The 16375-nt window shown below is 32.7% G+C and overlaps 2 protein-coding genes and 1 long non-coding RNA gene across 3 annotated transcripts; 1 reads left to right on the forward strand and 2 right to left on the reverse strand.

Moving 5' to 3' along the window:
• The first annotated feature begins 9 nt into the window (after window positions 1-9).
• On the forward strand, window positions 10-9415 carry LOC110998364 (arylsulfatase B). The gene is made up of 12 exons (XM_022266962.2): window positions 10-172; window positions 1862-2021; window positions 4128-4287; window positions 5039-5133; window positions 5427-5494; window positions 5734-5887; window positions 6134-6291; window positions 6746-6894; window positions 7272-7411; window positions 8246-8396; window positions 8667-8783; window positions 9000-9415. The coding sequence occupies exons 1-12, from the start codon at window positions 26-28 to the stop codon at window positions 9160-9162; spliced, it is 1662 nt and encodes a 553-aa protein (XP_022122654.2). The 5' UTR covers window positions 10-25; the 3' UTR covers window positions 9163-9415.
• A 193-nt stretch (window positions 9416-9608) lies between these two features.
• LOC123689917 lies at window positions 9609-12842 on the reverse strand. The gene is made up of 4 exons (XR_006750784.1): window positions 12766-12842; window positions 11567-11723; window positions 10558-10718; window positions 9609-10133 (listed from the first exon to the last, which is right to left on the reverse strand). It is a non-coding gene; the product is annotated as an uncharacterized LOC123689917 (long non-coding RNA).
• An 845-nt stretch (window positions 12843-13687) lies between these two features.
• On the reverse strand, window positions 13688-16083 carry LOC110998336 (HORMA domain-containing protein 2-like). Its single transcript, XM_022266912.2, has 5 exons — window positions 15905-16083; window positions 15573-15833; window positions 15211-15481; window positions 14127-14299; window positions 13688-13747 (listed from the first exon to the last, which is right to left on the reverse strand). Exons 1-5 carry the CDS (start codon window positions 15932-15934, stop codon window positions 13688-13690), a joined length of 795 nt encoding a protein of 264 aa, XP_022122604.2. The 5' UTR covers window positions 15935-16083.
• Window positions 16084-16375: the final 292 nt, after the last annotated feature.

Genomic DNA, 16375 nt, shown 5'->3' on the forward strand with positions numbered 1-16375 from the left:
ATTTTTCGTGATCTGAGGTGGTACTATGGGTCAACTCACACGCATTATTAAACTCTTACCTCATAAACGTAATGGACTTTGCGTCGGGATGTTGTGTTTTTTGTGGTTCCTGCTGTGTTTTTGTGGATGCCGATGTGCTCCAAATATCGTCCTCATCATCGCTGATGATTTGGTAAGTAATTAAACTTTTTTTTTTCAATTTTATTCAAATGTTTACTTGTAAATTATAATTAGTGTCTTTAAAACACCAAAATTAAATAGTTTTTAGTGTTTCCTATCACAGCCAATTTTGCATAAAACTTACTAGTTTCTATACTTATGCTAGTAATTTAATTAAATTTTATACTTTTGTTGGAGTAAACACAATTTATACACTTTTTATATAACACAATAAATACAAAATTAGACTTTAACTTCAATAATTATAACCGATTTCTCATTTTTGTTTACCAATTTGTAATTTTTTTTAATTTTGATTCAATTAAATCTAAACGCTGATGGTTATTATGCGTAGGCGGATGGTACAGTTCAAAAATTTAGGTCAACCTAACGGATTACTTAGTGCTAAACTTTAATATCCAAAAGAATGCAAGTTTCAAAATATCTAACACACGTTATAGAATTTCATAAGACTTATAAAAAGCCAACGTCTCGAGAGAAAAGCATTTCGTAGACTGACCAAAATTTAAAATATACAAGTACAAACATTAAGAGTTATATGATTTCTTTGTACGACTGACGTTAAGCTCAAAGAAAAATCCTACCCTACGTACCTAACCATTTTCCCTCCAATTATAAATCCATTTGTCACAAGTTGCAATCAACTAAAATGTGGGAAATCAATCCACATTCGTGTAATAAATCTACTTAATAGCTTATCTCAGCAAGACATTCATAATTACAAATATAAAATATTTACAATTTTATTAACCTACATAGTAATAATAAAAATTTATAAAAAGAATATTAAAACAAATTTAAAGAGTTTGGTCTCTGTGGTAGTGTACTTTTAACTCTGGCAGCATTTTCTCGCTGTATTGCGATACTTATTCGTTGAGCGAGGAAAGCAACAACTCTGGGGTTACCGGTACTATCTACCAGGCACCAACATAAATCTTTAATTAGCGCCTGTGGACTTGAACCCCTTGAAGTAAAGACTTCAACCTCAAAATCGAAGTTGGAGTAAAGACTTATATTTGAGCCGTTTATTATATTCTGCCTACTCTGTGGAGGTTTTGTTTTTTTTGCTCGTCCGAGAAAGGTGCGACGGGGCAAACGCGTCAAATAGGATCCCATATCATAGGGGCCGTTCAAGTATTACAAAAGCAGATTTACTGTAATTTTTAAAAATAATAATACATAAACGTATTATTTTTTTTTTTGAAGGATTCCTCGAAATTTCATTTCGTTTTCAAGAATAGACATATATGTAAAAAAGTAAATGGTTACTGTTGACGTAATCACGAAATAAGAAAATCAAAGACCCCCTTCCGCCCCTATGGTGCTGACGTAATAATTAAACTACCCCAAAGCCCATTTATATTTTTTAATATTTTAATAATAAATGTAGCTTTTATAGTAGCTGTGTGTGTAAAATCGGTCCATTAATTGAGTTATAAAATCCTTACCGTTATTTTTACTAATTTTGGCATAGGTCACATTATACAAGTATTAGTCTTCATTCCAATAGCATTTAAATAAATAACTAAAGGGCTAACGATTGAATAACTAATACTTATGTGTTATGGTTCTGTTTTGTATATTTTATAGCTAAAATTTGGAATGCTTGTTGTATTATTAAAATAAACAGCTAACTAAATCGGTCTCCTCTTATTAAATTGGCTATTTTTTTCTATTACAGGGCTGGAACGATGTAGGTTTTCACGGATCAAATCAAATTCCGACTCCGAACATCGACGCATTATTTAGTTCCGGTCTGTCACTACATAATTATTATGTTGCACCAATATGCACGCCATCGCGAGCGGCGCTTATGACCGGAAAATACCCTATTCATACCGGTATGTATACTTAAACAGTTGTTATCTAAGAACAAAATAAAAAGACAGTAAATAAATTAAAGTCCTCCCCCAGTATAATTACTGTCCTAATGGTAGAAGACGAGATATGAGAGAATATACTTCCTACGGGAAACCACTAATAACGCCACTGTTAAGGCATTTGTCTTATAATAACCATAAAATTAGCTTTTAAAATCCTTTATCAAATTTTCGCGAAAATATTAGGTAAGAGGACTAAAATTTCAGTCAATCTTTCATTAAAATTATTTCTATAATTATCACAAAATGCTTTTAACATTAAATTATTTAATTTGCATATGCATAGCCGAAGTGTTTATTAAGTTTAACTCTACATTTTAAATTCTGCTTTTTCAAAAAAATGACGAGATATCAAACTACCCAAATCGCTTGCTGAAATTGAAGATCGATTTTTCTAGGAACTCATCCCTGACTAGATGATAATGATCCTGGGATGACAACAGAAAACGAAATTTTCAAATCGGTCCAGGGGTCCCCTCGAATTATCATATCAGAAATAAAACACATTTTTTGCCGTAATAAACACAAATGATTCGTTAAAAAATGCTTTACTTAAATGAAATGACCGTGCTCAAATACTTTTTGTCATTGCGTTAAGTGGGTAAAAACTCTGTTTGTGACCTTTGTCGAGACCACAATCTTGACCCATATTGTTATTATTTTGTCACAATATTGTTTATTTTATTTAATAACGTTAGCAAATATGCTGTATCCACTTTCATTTATAGCATAATCATCATAACAGTAGGTTTTGTTAAACAGACAAACAAATATTAAAATAATTCTTATACCTGCAATTTCAAAAGTAATTATCGATTAATATTAAACAACATCAATCACGAATTCACATTTATTAAGGCTCCGTCATATATTGAATCGATAAAAATAATCAAAGCCCTATTATTTAATGGGATAATAATTTATATTAAGTAAAGAAACACGATCGGAAAAACATGTAAGCAAAAATACAGATAGACAGAAAGAAGCAGTGTAATAAATTTTATGAATAAACCTAGGATTTGTTTGAGAAATGATAATCTGTTATCTGTGTAAGAATTTAATAATAAGTGGTCATTCACCTTCACTGTACTTTAACAGTTATTTTAAAACACATTATAACACTATTGTTTTGATGCACGTTGCTTTGTGCATAAATTTATGTTTATACTGGACAACCAGGTGAACTTCATATCACCAACATTTATTTGTGTCAAAATTTAATACGCCAGTTACAAAACAGACCTCGTATTACAGTTATGAAACACACATTTGATAATAATTAGCCAAATCATTATTAGCGAGCGATTAAACAAACAGCTTTTGATTTATATATGATATATAGGTATCTAAGATAAAATGATGTGTAATTTGTATATGTATAAATATATGGGTGTGTTATGAAAAACACATTTCTGAACTCATTGATAATTATTGTATGTATTCATATTCAAATTAACGAAATTAAATCAATATCAAAAGTACATATGTATAAAGATATCGTCTAAATTATATATCCTGGTATTTTTAACTTAACTAGAAAAAAAGAAAGTGAAACTCGAAATTTTGCACTGCTTTTCATACATTTTTTAAATTTATTAAAAGGCAGAGATAAAAGTGCCTCTGGGATTTTATTAAAGAAGTGTATCCCTTTTCCCAAAAAATAATTACTAACTTTAGTTAGTCGGGGAAGTTGCAGCCTGTTAGTATACATGTTCTTCACAAATATCGAAACCGAACCGAGAATATTATATATTAAAGAGTAATAAAAAAACAATAATACAGTGTGTGAGATAAAAATAAAGTTTCAGATAAATATAGTTTCTAGTATTATATAACAAAAAATAACAATCATATATATAAAATAAGATCAGCAACCGATTGATTTTGAAAAGTGAACAGGCAATATCTTGGGAATCTGTTGATTTGCCTCATCAGATGAGCCTCCTGGCCGTTTGCTTCAAACGGGCAAAAAAGAAAGCAAAGGACTCGTCGTGTAACAGAATCCGCTATGGATACATTATTTCCGATAAATTCAAGGGCGATTTCATATGAACTTTATGCTACCAGGTATGCAGCATGGAGTGTTGTATGGTATCGAACCGCGTGGTCTACCTCTCAATGAGAAACTCTTGCCACAATACTTAAAGGAACTGGGATACAGAAACCATTTGGTTGGCAAATGGCACCTTGGGAGTTACAAAAAGGCCCATTTACCGCTGAGTAGAGGGTAAGTCTTCATTTTTAAAGAGTAAATACAGTGATCCCTCCCTATAATGCGTTTTAGTATAACGCTTTCATCTATCACCAATATAACTCAGTATTTCCTATCTACAACGCGCAGATTTATCAAGTTATGTTTCTGTAGTTTGCATTGTATCGTTATAAAACTTGAATTAACAACTATATTAAACTATGTTCCTAGTTTTTGATTTTACGAGTGTTCACCTACAACGCGTTTTCCTTATAACGCGGTCCGGGTCTACCGCGTTAGGCGGATTGCTGTACCCTTACCCCTCTGCTGTATTGTGATATTTTTTTTATAGAACAGGGGCCAAACCGCCGCCTATGTACACTCTAAATGTCAGAGGGCTCACGAGTTCGTTGCCGGCTTTTAAGAATTGGTACGCTCTTATATTGAAGGTTCCTAAGTGGAATTGGTTCGATAATATTTCAGTGAACGTTTTAATAACATTTGCAGTTTTTTATTTTTTTATCCTACCCAGAGATAAAATTATGACTGATCGCTAGTATCATTCCTGGCTTCTCATGGGTAATATTTGTTTTAGTAAATATGTAATAATAGATAATACATAGTATTGTGGTGTTTTTTGTAATTATTCGTATCATCTCTTTGCTCTTTTTGTTATTAAGATGTTCTAAAGCCTATGTTCAAGAAAAGAACTTTTCAAAACAACAAAAATAGTTTTAGCACCGCAACCCTTCAAGCGACTATGATACAAAGAGGAATCTTGTTTCAGATTCGATACACATTTAGGATTCTGGACAGGAAAGATAGATATGTATGACCACACAACTCAGGAAGCTGGCCAATGGGGCTTCGATTTCCGACGAGGTATAGATCACGACTGTGCACAAATGGATTTTTATTCTAAGTTCGTTTCTTATTCATGACCGAAAACGTCGGTGCTTAGGCACAGATGGCCTACGCCTATTAGAAAAAATAATTGATCACGAAACAGATACAACAATCTGCGGCCATTATAGACGCATGACGTTAGACGAAAACCAGGAGGTTTAGTATCGATGGTGAACTAATCCATTTCTTTTTCTATCATTTAACACTGGTTGACAGGATGTTGTGTGATATTTATTTATCTTATTTCTTCAAATCTTTATATTCCGCAGGTTACTCAATGGCTCACGATTTGTTCGGTAAATATGTAACCGATGTGTATACAGAGGAGGCTGTCAGGGTTAGTATATTGTTTTAGTATGACCTTGTCTAAAGACAAAAGAATAATTATTTTGATGTATTTTTATACAACATATTTTCGTAATCGATACTTTACAAGAAATATTTTCGAATAAAGCGTTTAATATACTCGTTAATAGAATTAAGACTTTTGAATTCATGCCATTGAAAAGTTATATCACACTTTACTTTTCAGTGAATCCGCACAGGCACAGATTAATAATATTTCTTTACATACAGATAATATCTGAGCACAATAAGAGTGAGCCTCTATTCCTTATGGTTGGTCATTCGGCAGTTCACACGGGCAACCCGTATGAACCTATACGAGCACCTGAAGACCTTATATCCAACTTTACATGGATTACTGATCCTCAGAGGAAAAAGTTTGCAGGTGAATAATGTTACGCCAATTCATTAAAAGTAGTTCAACTAAAAGTAGTGTCGTTAATATAGTTTATCACAAAATAAATCGTACGCTGTTGTGTACGCTGGTGTGCTTAGCGTTTATTTTTGAATAAGTATTCATTAAAAAAAAATTGCCTTTATAAACCTATATTAAAAATCGTTGATATTATATATAATAATTATTATTATTGAATGTTTTAATTAATGCATATTTTTTTTACTTCTTTTTAAGCGATGCTGACAAAAATGGACGAATCAGTTGGTAAAGTGGTCCAGTCTTTACACACTAACGGCCTGTTGCAGAACAGCATAATCCTTTTCAGCACAGACAATGGGGGAGCCGCTGCGGGCTTCAACTTGAATGCTGCATCGAATTATCCTCTTAAGGGTGTTAGTAAATATCTATTCGAGAACAAAGTTGATATATACCAATAGCCCTACAGCCTTTTAGATCTAAGCCTCAGATTTCTAATGATCATTTCTAATAGGCAAGTGGGTGATCAAACTGCAGTTCCTGACACACAACGTCGACAGTTTCGGCTTAATGTCGGTTTCCTTACGAATTTTTTCTTCACCGTACGTGCCAGATAGAAATTCTATCGGTGTATAGCTGGGGATTGAACCTACGACCTACCGGCTTATATATTTTTATTTTTTACTTATGGTACCTGTTCAGTTCTTTAGCAAAGTTTAATACTATTTAATGATCGTCAAAAATATATTTAAATTATTTAGATTTAGTTACAATTAAAATCGAATTGAATTTAAATAGTTTGGTTCCAATGGCAAAGATTAAATGATGACTTGAATGAGTGCTTTATAATTTTAAATTAACTGTTTCTAGGTAAAGAACACCCTGTGGGAGGGCGGAGTCCGAGGGGCGGCAGCACTCTGGAGCCCTTTGCTCGAGAAGACACCCCGCGTCGCCACACAGAAGATGTACATCGCAGACTGGATGCCCACTCTGCTTAGTGCTACGGGGGCCAATGTGAGGTATCCGATGTTTAATGATAGTTCACATTAACTGTCAGTTCTTAAGTAAAGGGCAAGGTTCCCTAAAAGGCAAAATTATTCAAATGATTATTGTCATCTGAATCTTATTATGTCGACAACAACACTAATGTTAATTCAGTGTAAACAAAATGAAACCGTGAAGATTATATATGTATGTGTCGTAGCCAACTAGCTAATTAGCTGTTCAATTAGCAGCCTAGCCGTTTTATTAAACGGCGCTTTTTAACTAGCGGTATGAAAGATGTTCCTCTCATACCTAATGCATAAGAAACTATCTTATAAGAATCTGAAATCAAACACTATATATAGCATATGACACTAGCCTAATTTTTATCAAAATTATTTACCTCTTTCAGTTTATCTGGCATCGATGGTATAGACCAATGGAAGGCATTATCGTCCGATCTCAAATCAGAGCGAACCACTGTTCTACATAACATTGACGATGAATTTGGCAGCGCATCTATCACAGTCGACAAGTGGAAACTACATAAAGGTTACTAGTTAAATAGTAAAATAGCACAGAATTGTAATTTACTTCAAAATTATTAACAGTATATTTAAATTCAGAGTCGAGACTAACTTAAGTCATATTTTATATACACCTTACAAGTGAATATTAATAGCGCATTTATAAATATAAATTCTTTGTAAAGGAGTTGGGTGAACCACACGGCCTCAGGCAACAAACTATTAATTATATTATCTACCTAAAAATTACTTAATAATAAATGCCAACTGAAGTAGCGACAAAGATAGTCTTTTTGGCGGAAACCGCTCAAATACAATGTAATATATTTTAATACTTAAAGGTTATATAATTGTAGTCCTTCTTTGGTAGGTGTACCAAAATAGATGTAACTGTAATATGATGTTTGATTTGTCAATAAGTTCAATGCATTTATAATCGCCTATTGTATTTTAATTATATTGTCACAAAGGCTCATGAGAATGCTTTTTACGAATTCGCATTCTGAATACAGACGTTTCTCACTTTCACTATTGTCGATGTTTGTTATGAAGACGTATTTTTTATTCTGAGTCCTAAATAATCCTTAAAGCGTAACCTCTCTTATCGAACTTCGATTGAATATCGAAATAAGATTGATATGCATCGATTTCAAAACACTACATTTTCAATTTAGTAGTAATGTTAATGTTATGTCGAAAGATGCACCGATTAAAAATCGGGCTTGAGCAATCAAGGTGTAAGTTTAAGAGTCTCTTCAATACTGCGTTGAAATCGGCTGTGGCATTTAACATTTGCTGGTAGGAACTGTAAAGTAAACATCGTGCCACACATTGACTTGTATCTTTCATACATCTTTAGGCACAAATTACAATGGTGCCTGGGACTACTGGTATGGTCCTACTGGCCGCGCAGGTGTCTACGATGTTAAGGAAGTCTTAAACAGCCCAGCGGGGAAGGCTTTTGCGCAATTAGGAATGATGCCGTCCGAAGAAATAATCTTGGAACTAAGGTAATGTTGGCATTTTACATATTTTTTGTAAGTTGGCAACACTTTATTAAATAATTGAATTTTCTTTAACTTAACGATAGTCTACTGATTTTTGAATCAACTGTTACCATGATAAATATAATCATAAAAAAGTAAACTTATATAACTTTGTTGCTAAATTATTATTTATTTAAAACATATCTTTGCGTATCAATATTTATTTTTGAATATAGTCGGAAACTTACAGAAGGAAGTCTATGCTTAATTCGTACTTACGTTTTATTTTTGTAGAAATGCTTCAACAGTGACATGTAAGAAACTAGATCCAATACTATGTGAACCTTTGAAGGCGCCTTGTCTATTCAATATTGAGGAAGATGCATGTGAAGTGAGGAATCTTGCTAACGAGTAAGTTGTCACTGTCTACCTAGGATTGATTTGCATCAATCTTCTTTATAAAAGAATCCTACTTTTTACAGCATTTCTTGAAGTAACTTGCTACAAACTTTCTCTTTCTAGGAAGAGATTATTGTTTTTTAAGTTTCGTAATCATCAAATGGGAAAAATTTACTTTTGTATTGTTAAATTTTGCAATTTTACTTAATTTTTTACTACGAATTTCAGAGAACCGGAGATCTTGCAAAAACTACTAGACGAGTTGGAAAAAATAAATCGCACCGCTGTCCCTCCAAACAACCAACCATTGGACCAACGGGGCGATCCTAAGTACTGGGGTCGGACCTACACTAACTTCGGGGACTTTCAAAGGCCACAATTCATTTGTTGATATTGTATAGGGTAACTTTTAAGAAATAGAAGCCGTTTTAGTTTTAGCGAAATTAAAAACCATAACTTCTAACTTGTTAATTTGAAATATCAGTGATCAAGTACAATGTATTTTTAAATAGATTAATATTGATCTAGTCTTAAAATAAGGTTAGTGATTATTTTTACCCCTAGGGCCCCTTCACAAGCCATTCCCAGTTATAGATAGATAAGTGTTAACCTAAAAAGATTTAAAATGATTGAATGTAATTGAATGTAATTGAAATAAAACTAATAAAAGGACAATGTCTTTATTATTATCTAAATAAGAGAAACAATTATAACTTATATTATGAAATATTAAATATCTAAGAAATTAAATTCAACCCGTACGCCATCTTAGAAAAGTTATAATAGTGTTTTAAATGAATGATATAATGAAATATATTCTATTACTAAACTCCAAGTCGGCCATCGGCTTAGGAAACTTCAAAAAACTAAACGAGTTGTATTAACATAAAATGACATATGTATGTTCTAGAAAAAAAATGTTTTCTTAATAATTCTTTTACCGCGTACGCGTAAAAATTAAGTTTATAATTTTATTAATATGTAATTATTAGTCTAGTTAAATTTTACGAATTAGAAATGCATTACTTCCGTCCTCTCTTTGCCTTCTCCTGGCTTGCACGGGAAGGCATTTTCCGTTTAGCGACCTTTTTTATTGGCGGCATATTTATAATATCTATATTAGAAATTGCCCCTTCATACTCCGCCATGGATGCATTCTGGTTATTTCCAGATGGCATTTCAACCAATTCACAAATGTTAGAGGCGCTTTGTAAGTTAATTTGTTCTGAAGGACTCAAAACTTGCGAAAACGGATCGTTCTGTACTGCCTTAGATTGTGAAATAATTGAATCGAATTTGCTTCTTTGAAAGTAATCGGAAATCACACTATTTAATCTAGATTTAATTATCTTGTGCCGGAGCCTGTAAAAATTAATTTGTCTTAAGCTTCAATAAAGATGAAAAAATATGAAATCTAGTCTTTATGAATACAGGACGTCTTGTTATTAATTGAAACTAATTAATTATATAGCCATATTGTTACACTAGAACTATTTATTATCTGAATTAAGCTGGAATATTAATACAAATGGATATTTATTACTGGAATAGTATTAGAAATAGCTAACTAGGCTGCGACATATATACGACGATCCTAAATTGTATCCAACTCTGATTACAGCCAAAAATCAACATTAATTTAAATCGATAGTGAAAAACGAATCGAAAATTCTAACATATACGTAAACTTTGGTATCGCATTGACATGGCTTTTGACAATTATTATTTACCATAGAAATATTATCTACATCTCCTTAAAATTAAAATAATTTACTAAAACACTTACATGGTTTGCGGCTCCTTCTTAATAATTCCGTATGAGAAAAATGTTCGCAGGAGATTAATAGCACTTTGCTCGGATAAATCGAGACAACGAACAAAGTCCTCTGACCCTACAGTTGACATTTGCAGAGACGCCGCAAGCGCACGACGGAACAGACATACAGACTAAACAATTAAGGATATTAAACCACCGTGATCGCCTCTGGAGCTCAAACAGTGACCTGGTGGTCGTAGATTCGAACCTGGCTAAAATTGTTGAGGTGGTAGAAAAATCAATCAATGACCAGTCGTGTCCCCTTGGGGAAGACCATTGCGTATTGAAATAAAGAAGGCAGGCAAAAAAACTTGTGTGATTCACATGTGGTAGAAGTGAAACGTTAAAAATTTTTGGTTTCTAGATAACAAGACTAATGTATTGCTTCCTATCTCATTAAATCGTTAAATCTTGTGTCTATTTCTTTTTAGTGTCGGTTTTTCGTTTCATATTTTTCGACTTTCAAATCACAACGATGCTAAAGAAATAAATAGTTAACATTGATTTAATTACACTATAAATGCATATATTGCACCATTAAGATGATACATGACACTTTAGACAATTTTCAAGTGTAGTTCAGAATTGGTGTATTTCAGCTATCATCATATTAGAATGAGCTTCTTTAATTACGTCTTTGTCATCAAAATATAATATAGACCACAGAAGATGAGGATCTATCGATGAGGATTTATTAACACTTCATTACATTACAATTTAAAAATTGAACATAGTTAAATGAAAAGGAGAGCAACTGGCGGCCTCATCGCTTTCTAGCGATCTCTTCCAGGCAACCACTCTACGTGAAGGAAAAAAATGTATTAAATTACATGGGATAGGCAAGAAGAGCAAAAATATATATTGCATATAGTTATTAAGAAGAAACTAAACAAGAACAATAAAATTAAACTAAACTGATACTGGATCCCTGAAAAACAAAAAGTAAAAAGTGCACATGAATCTGAATCATTATACGTACAGATCTCTTCTTAATGGCCATTGTGGTTAGGCTAATGTCGGTGGTAGTTCTTGTCTTATCATTATCATAGCACTGTATGCAACAATGGCCTGCGACGTCCGCGGCATTCTCTTCAGGAATACCATAACAGACAGCGTGTTGTAGATGTTTACAGTATCTACAAAGTATGGTTAGGGATGGTTCAGTGTATGGGTTATTTTGGTATACTCAAACTCAAACTCAAAAATATCTTTATTTATATAGGTAAGTATATATAGTTATGTGTACTATTTATTCTGGAAATTTGCTTTATTCCTTAATAAACTGTAGACGTTGGCATTTGCATTATGTGAGACAAGGCAGTTTTTTTATGACAAGAACAATAAATGGTTTTATAATCTAAATATATAATAAAGTCGTGTTAGTTACACCACTTATAACTCAAGATCTGCTGGACCGATGTTACTTATCTCTTTTTGGTGGAATTTTCTCCACTCCGAATAAATAAGAAATCGAATAACTATAAATTAATTAATTAATATTACGAATGCAAACAGCATGTTGTGCCATCTGTTGTCAAAACTACGCATCATTTTACATCAATTTCGTGTCGCTTTGCATGTTCAGATGCATAACCAGGCTTTGATCTTGATCGAAGAATGTGTTACCACATAAAAAATGGTGTATATTAGAAATTTGCACTAGACAGAAGAGGCCTAATGCTTAAAACTGCCATTTTTCTCGCAATAGCAAGCAATAAAATATTTCTGTATTTGCAAAAAAGTTCTAAAATAGTTCTTAAATTAAGTTTCACTAAAGTTAAGTTAACGATATTATTAGGCGGAGCGAAGTTCGCCGGGTCAGCTTGATTCTATAAATCACATATTTAATTTTAAAAAAATAATTGCTTAAAATAATTTACGTACAAGAACATTGTACCTATGGTAGTTAAAGAAAACCGTTGAACCTATAAATTCTCACATGTGCACGTAAAAATCTATAATTGAGAAAAAGCGTACGTCAAAATCTAAAGGTACTTTTTTTTCAAATAAAAAAAATAGCATATTATAAATAAAGTTCGTTTTTAGGAACCAACAAAGCCATTTTCAAATTTCTGTCAGCAACGTGATTTTGGTGAATATTTGTGATTTCCCGTTTACTCTGATTATTATAGCAGGTACTTTAATTACTTTAATATAAGAAATTAAAATTGAACTTACTGGCATGTAAGCAGTGCCGTATCGCAGTTATCATTGTATTTATTGCACGGACAGTTCCATTTTGATTCATTTGGATCTAATTTAAATAAATACTTAATTTTTGACATATGGGCCTTCAGTCTCTAAGCAAGGCATATTAAACGAACGGGCAGAAGGCTCATCTGATGTTAAAAGATACCGTATGGCTAGCCAGAGGGTTCGTGATTGCGTTGCCGGCGTTTAAGACAAGACTTGAAGGACTCAATGAAGGAACCAATTCGACTAAGGGTCTGTTTCACAATCTCCGGATAACTTCCAAATAAGCTATTTATTACTTAGGTAAACAGGTAGTTTAGGTTAGTTTAGGTATTAGGTTGGGTAGGATAAACAGTATTTTTGCGTTTAACGACTGTCAGATAGCGCTATTCGTGATAAAATGCTAAGTATCTTATACAGAACTTTTATCTTTCGAATAATTTATGTGTTGCATAGCTATTTGGTACTTTATCCATACATTGTAAAACAGTCGAATTTGTTCGCAAATAATTCAATAAGTACCTGGTACTACATAGTGGTGATTCGCGGCAAGAACTGTTGTTTCGATCAAAATAGTTGCATTTAATGATAGGCTAATGATACTTATATCCCATGAGTTTTAGCAGAAATCGGTGGGAATATGCACCCTTTAATTGTTTCTCCGAAACCGAAACTTTTGGGCAAAGCATTAACAGAAATGTGTTGCTATTTAGTCAGTCAGTTAATTTTGCCATATACAACATAAATAGAATCAAAAAGAAATCGTTTATTAAAATTTATTTTATGGTCATGATAAAATTAATAAATTTTTTTTTCCAAAATTTATTAATTTACTTAATTAATCAAATTTCGGAAGTAAGCAATACACTTTTTTAGTACGTTACATTTAAATACTGTGGTTTTAGAATCAAGAACACTTACCAGAAAAATCCGTGTCATTTGTGAGGACCGGCACATTTTGAGATGCCTAAAAAGATTTTGTGCGATTTTAACTGTATTACAACACCTATTTTATTATTACAGCAGTCAGCTTTAACCTATTGAAATAAATGATCACTACCTGATACCAAAGGTTAAAGCGCCATTGGCGTTAAGCGTATTTTATGACGGAAAACGCAACAACTTTTAAGTATTGTCTTGAATGGGTCATAAGGCATGGTCAAGAGGCTGATTTGTTGATTTCTTGAATAAAAAAAAACGTTCGTGTATTTCTTGTCAGAAATATTATGATTATCCTTATTCTACGTTTGCAGAAAAAAATCACTGTCATCATTACTCTTATCAGTTTTCCCAAACGCGCCAACAGATGTATAAAATAAAAATAGTTTAAAGTTAAAGACACTTACATACGCCTCATTACTGTCCTTGAAAGTCCAATTTCTGGACCCGCGTGCTGTTAGCGAATGATATGGCGTCTCGACACAAGCCAATTTAATGGATTCACTCATAGTTTGCGTTAAAGGATCTATCTCTTCGTCCACGAATGTGAAACCGGGCACTTCGTAGTCATCGGGTGTGTCTTTATATGAAGTTGGTGAAAAAATTAGGCTTACTGAAGAACACTAAGCAGTGTTGGCCTAGGGGCTTCAAAATGCGACTCAGAGATGAGCGGAGGTCGTAGGTTCGATACCCGAATATGCACCAATGGACTTTCTTTCTATGTGCGTATTTAACATTCGCTCGAACGGTGAAGGAAAACATCGTGAGGAAACCGTTCCCTTAGACCCAAGAAGCCGAAGTGTTTGGCACATGAGGCATATGATGATCATAAAACAGATACAGAATTCTGAGACCAAGACCTAAAAAGTAATTGCGGGCACTGATTTTTATAATACATTTATAATAACATCGAGATGGTGAGTAAATGATATAGAAAAAATTAGATTCAGATTACAAATCATTCCACATATTCTGTTATTTCAATAGTGTTTGTGGAGTGGTTGGCCGAGTTGAGACCGAAGAGCGGTAAGGCCGTCAATTGCAACTGTTTAAGTTTTCTATTATCGCAACGAGTTCGAGAGAAAAAAAATAGATTATCAATGTATATCAATAAAAATGAATCGCAAAACATGTTGCTAAGCGAAAAACACGAACATGGCTAAACCAATTTGAGTAAGTAAAATAAACAAATTAAGGTGAACTGAAGTTCACAGGGGCAGCTAGTATAAATATACAACAGTTTTTTTAAATTCTATTTCCTATTATTATATTACATTTATTTTAATGATATTAAATAGTTTTATTATAGCTCCATTAGTAATGCGAAACGATATTTTATAAATAATTAAGACATGTATAGAAGACTTTATGTGTTGCAAAAACCGTGGATTACACAGAAGCTTACGTAAATAGTAAACTAAGCTCCACGTTCGATATTGGGAAAAACTTATATTTTTCTTGTAAAAGTTGGTTCACACAGCTATAACTTACCTGAAGTAAAATAAATTCGAATGGCGATGTTAGTATTTTCAGTAAATAGGTTTGAACCACTCATAAAAACCATACACGCCCGAATTAATTTTAATGTTTTCATCTGGACATCTTGTAATGTACAAGACGTGTGTCTCTCTGTATTTTTGTTCTTTGAAGTTATAATCATTGTCGCCTCGCCAGATTTGTAGTGATATTTAAATATGTGATATTCCAATAAATTGGCTGCCGTATCTTCGCCCTCGTAAAAGCATAGAGCTATTGACTCTAACTATTAATAAGAAACCATTTTTTAATATCGCTTACAAGTTGCTATACGTATGAATTTTAATTTTATTCTTAGTAGTAATTAATTGACTTACATATTTCTTTTCGACGGCACTTAAAGCTGCTAGCAAAGACGAACTAACAAACTGTGCTCTTTCATCGCTACAGGTTTTCTTTAAAAGTCGCAACTTTAAGTTCGCAAAAGTTTCTGTATGGTAGTTTTCCTCAGAGAAAGCATTTTTCATGTATAGTATTGTACTAGCTGCGATGCACGTTAATTGCTTCATAAAAAGCATTGAATTGGTGTAGTTATCAGTAACATTATCTGTAAATATTTTCGCCCATTCTGAAGTCACCTACAAAGTTTTAATTTAAAAAACAATACAAAAATACTTGGAAAGTAGGAGGGATACAAAAAAATAAATACTTGAGTCATTCGCAAATCAGTTCCGGTCATTATCCGTATTTAACTTTTCACACGCAAATAATATGCAACATGTAATAATGTTAAAAATTTTAAATTAAAAAAAATATGATATAAAGGATACGGTTGTCACAGGTTGTAATTTCTAAATATTTTATAAACGCCTTCAATAATCAATGCTTTATACGTTAGTTTTCCCGCGCAAATGAATTAGACCGGTATCGGGTATAGAATATAGATATTATTTCTACGTTTTACATGGGTAGGCAGTGACCTTTCGACCATACGTATCCTTTTTTTACACATTATTTCTTATGTTGTCTTATAGTTCAAACTTGAAAGATTTCATTTTAGTATTGTAAGAATTATGTATTTGCCTATGATTCATATTCATTTGATTTTATGTGTGACATTTAACTGCCTTCACTCTTTAATAACAAAAGATAATTACTGGTCAATTGTATCATAATCACA

Source organism: Pieris rapae, chromosome 17 (genome assembly GCF_905147795.1).
Source record: "Pieris rapae chromosome 17, ilPieRapa1.1, whole genome shotgun sequence".
Classification (NCBI taxonomy): Eukaryota; Metazoa; Arthropoda; class Insecta; order Lepidoptera; family Pieridae; genus Pieris; species Pieris rapae.

Coding starts and splice junctions, on each gene's coding strand:
- LOC110998336 (XM_022266912.2), bottom strand. CDS start 15,934: ATGACCGGAACTGATTTGCGAATGACTCAA. Junction 15,482..15,572: donor GTGCCGTCGAAAAGAAATAT/GTAAGTCAATTA, acceptor TCTTATTAATAG/TTAGAGTCAATAGCTCTATG. Junction 13,748..14,126: donor AGGACAGTAATGAGGCGTAT/GTAAGTGTCTTT, acceptor AAATCTTTTTAG/GCATCTCAAAATGTGCCGGT.
- LOC110998364 (XM_022266962.2), top strand. CDS start 26: ATGGGTCAACTCACACGCATTATTAAACTCTTACCTCATAAACGTAAT. Junction 5,134..5,426: donor GGGCTTCGATTTCCGACGAG/GTATAGATCACG, acceptor TATATTCCGCAG/GTTACTCAATGGCTCACGAT. Junction 6,895..7,271: donor GCTACGGGGGCCAATGTGAG/GTATCCGATGTT, acceptor TACCTCTTTCAG/TTTATCTGGCATCGATGGTA.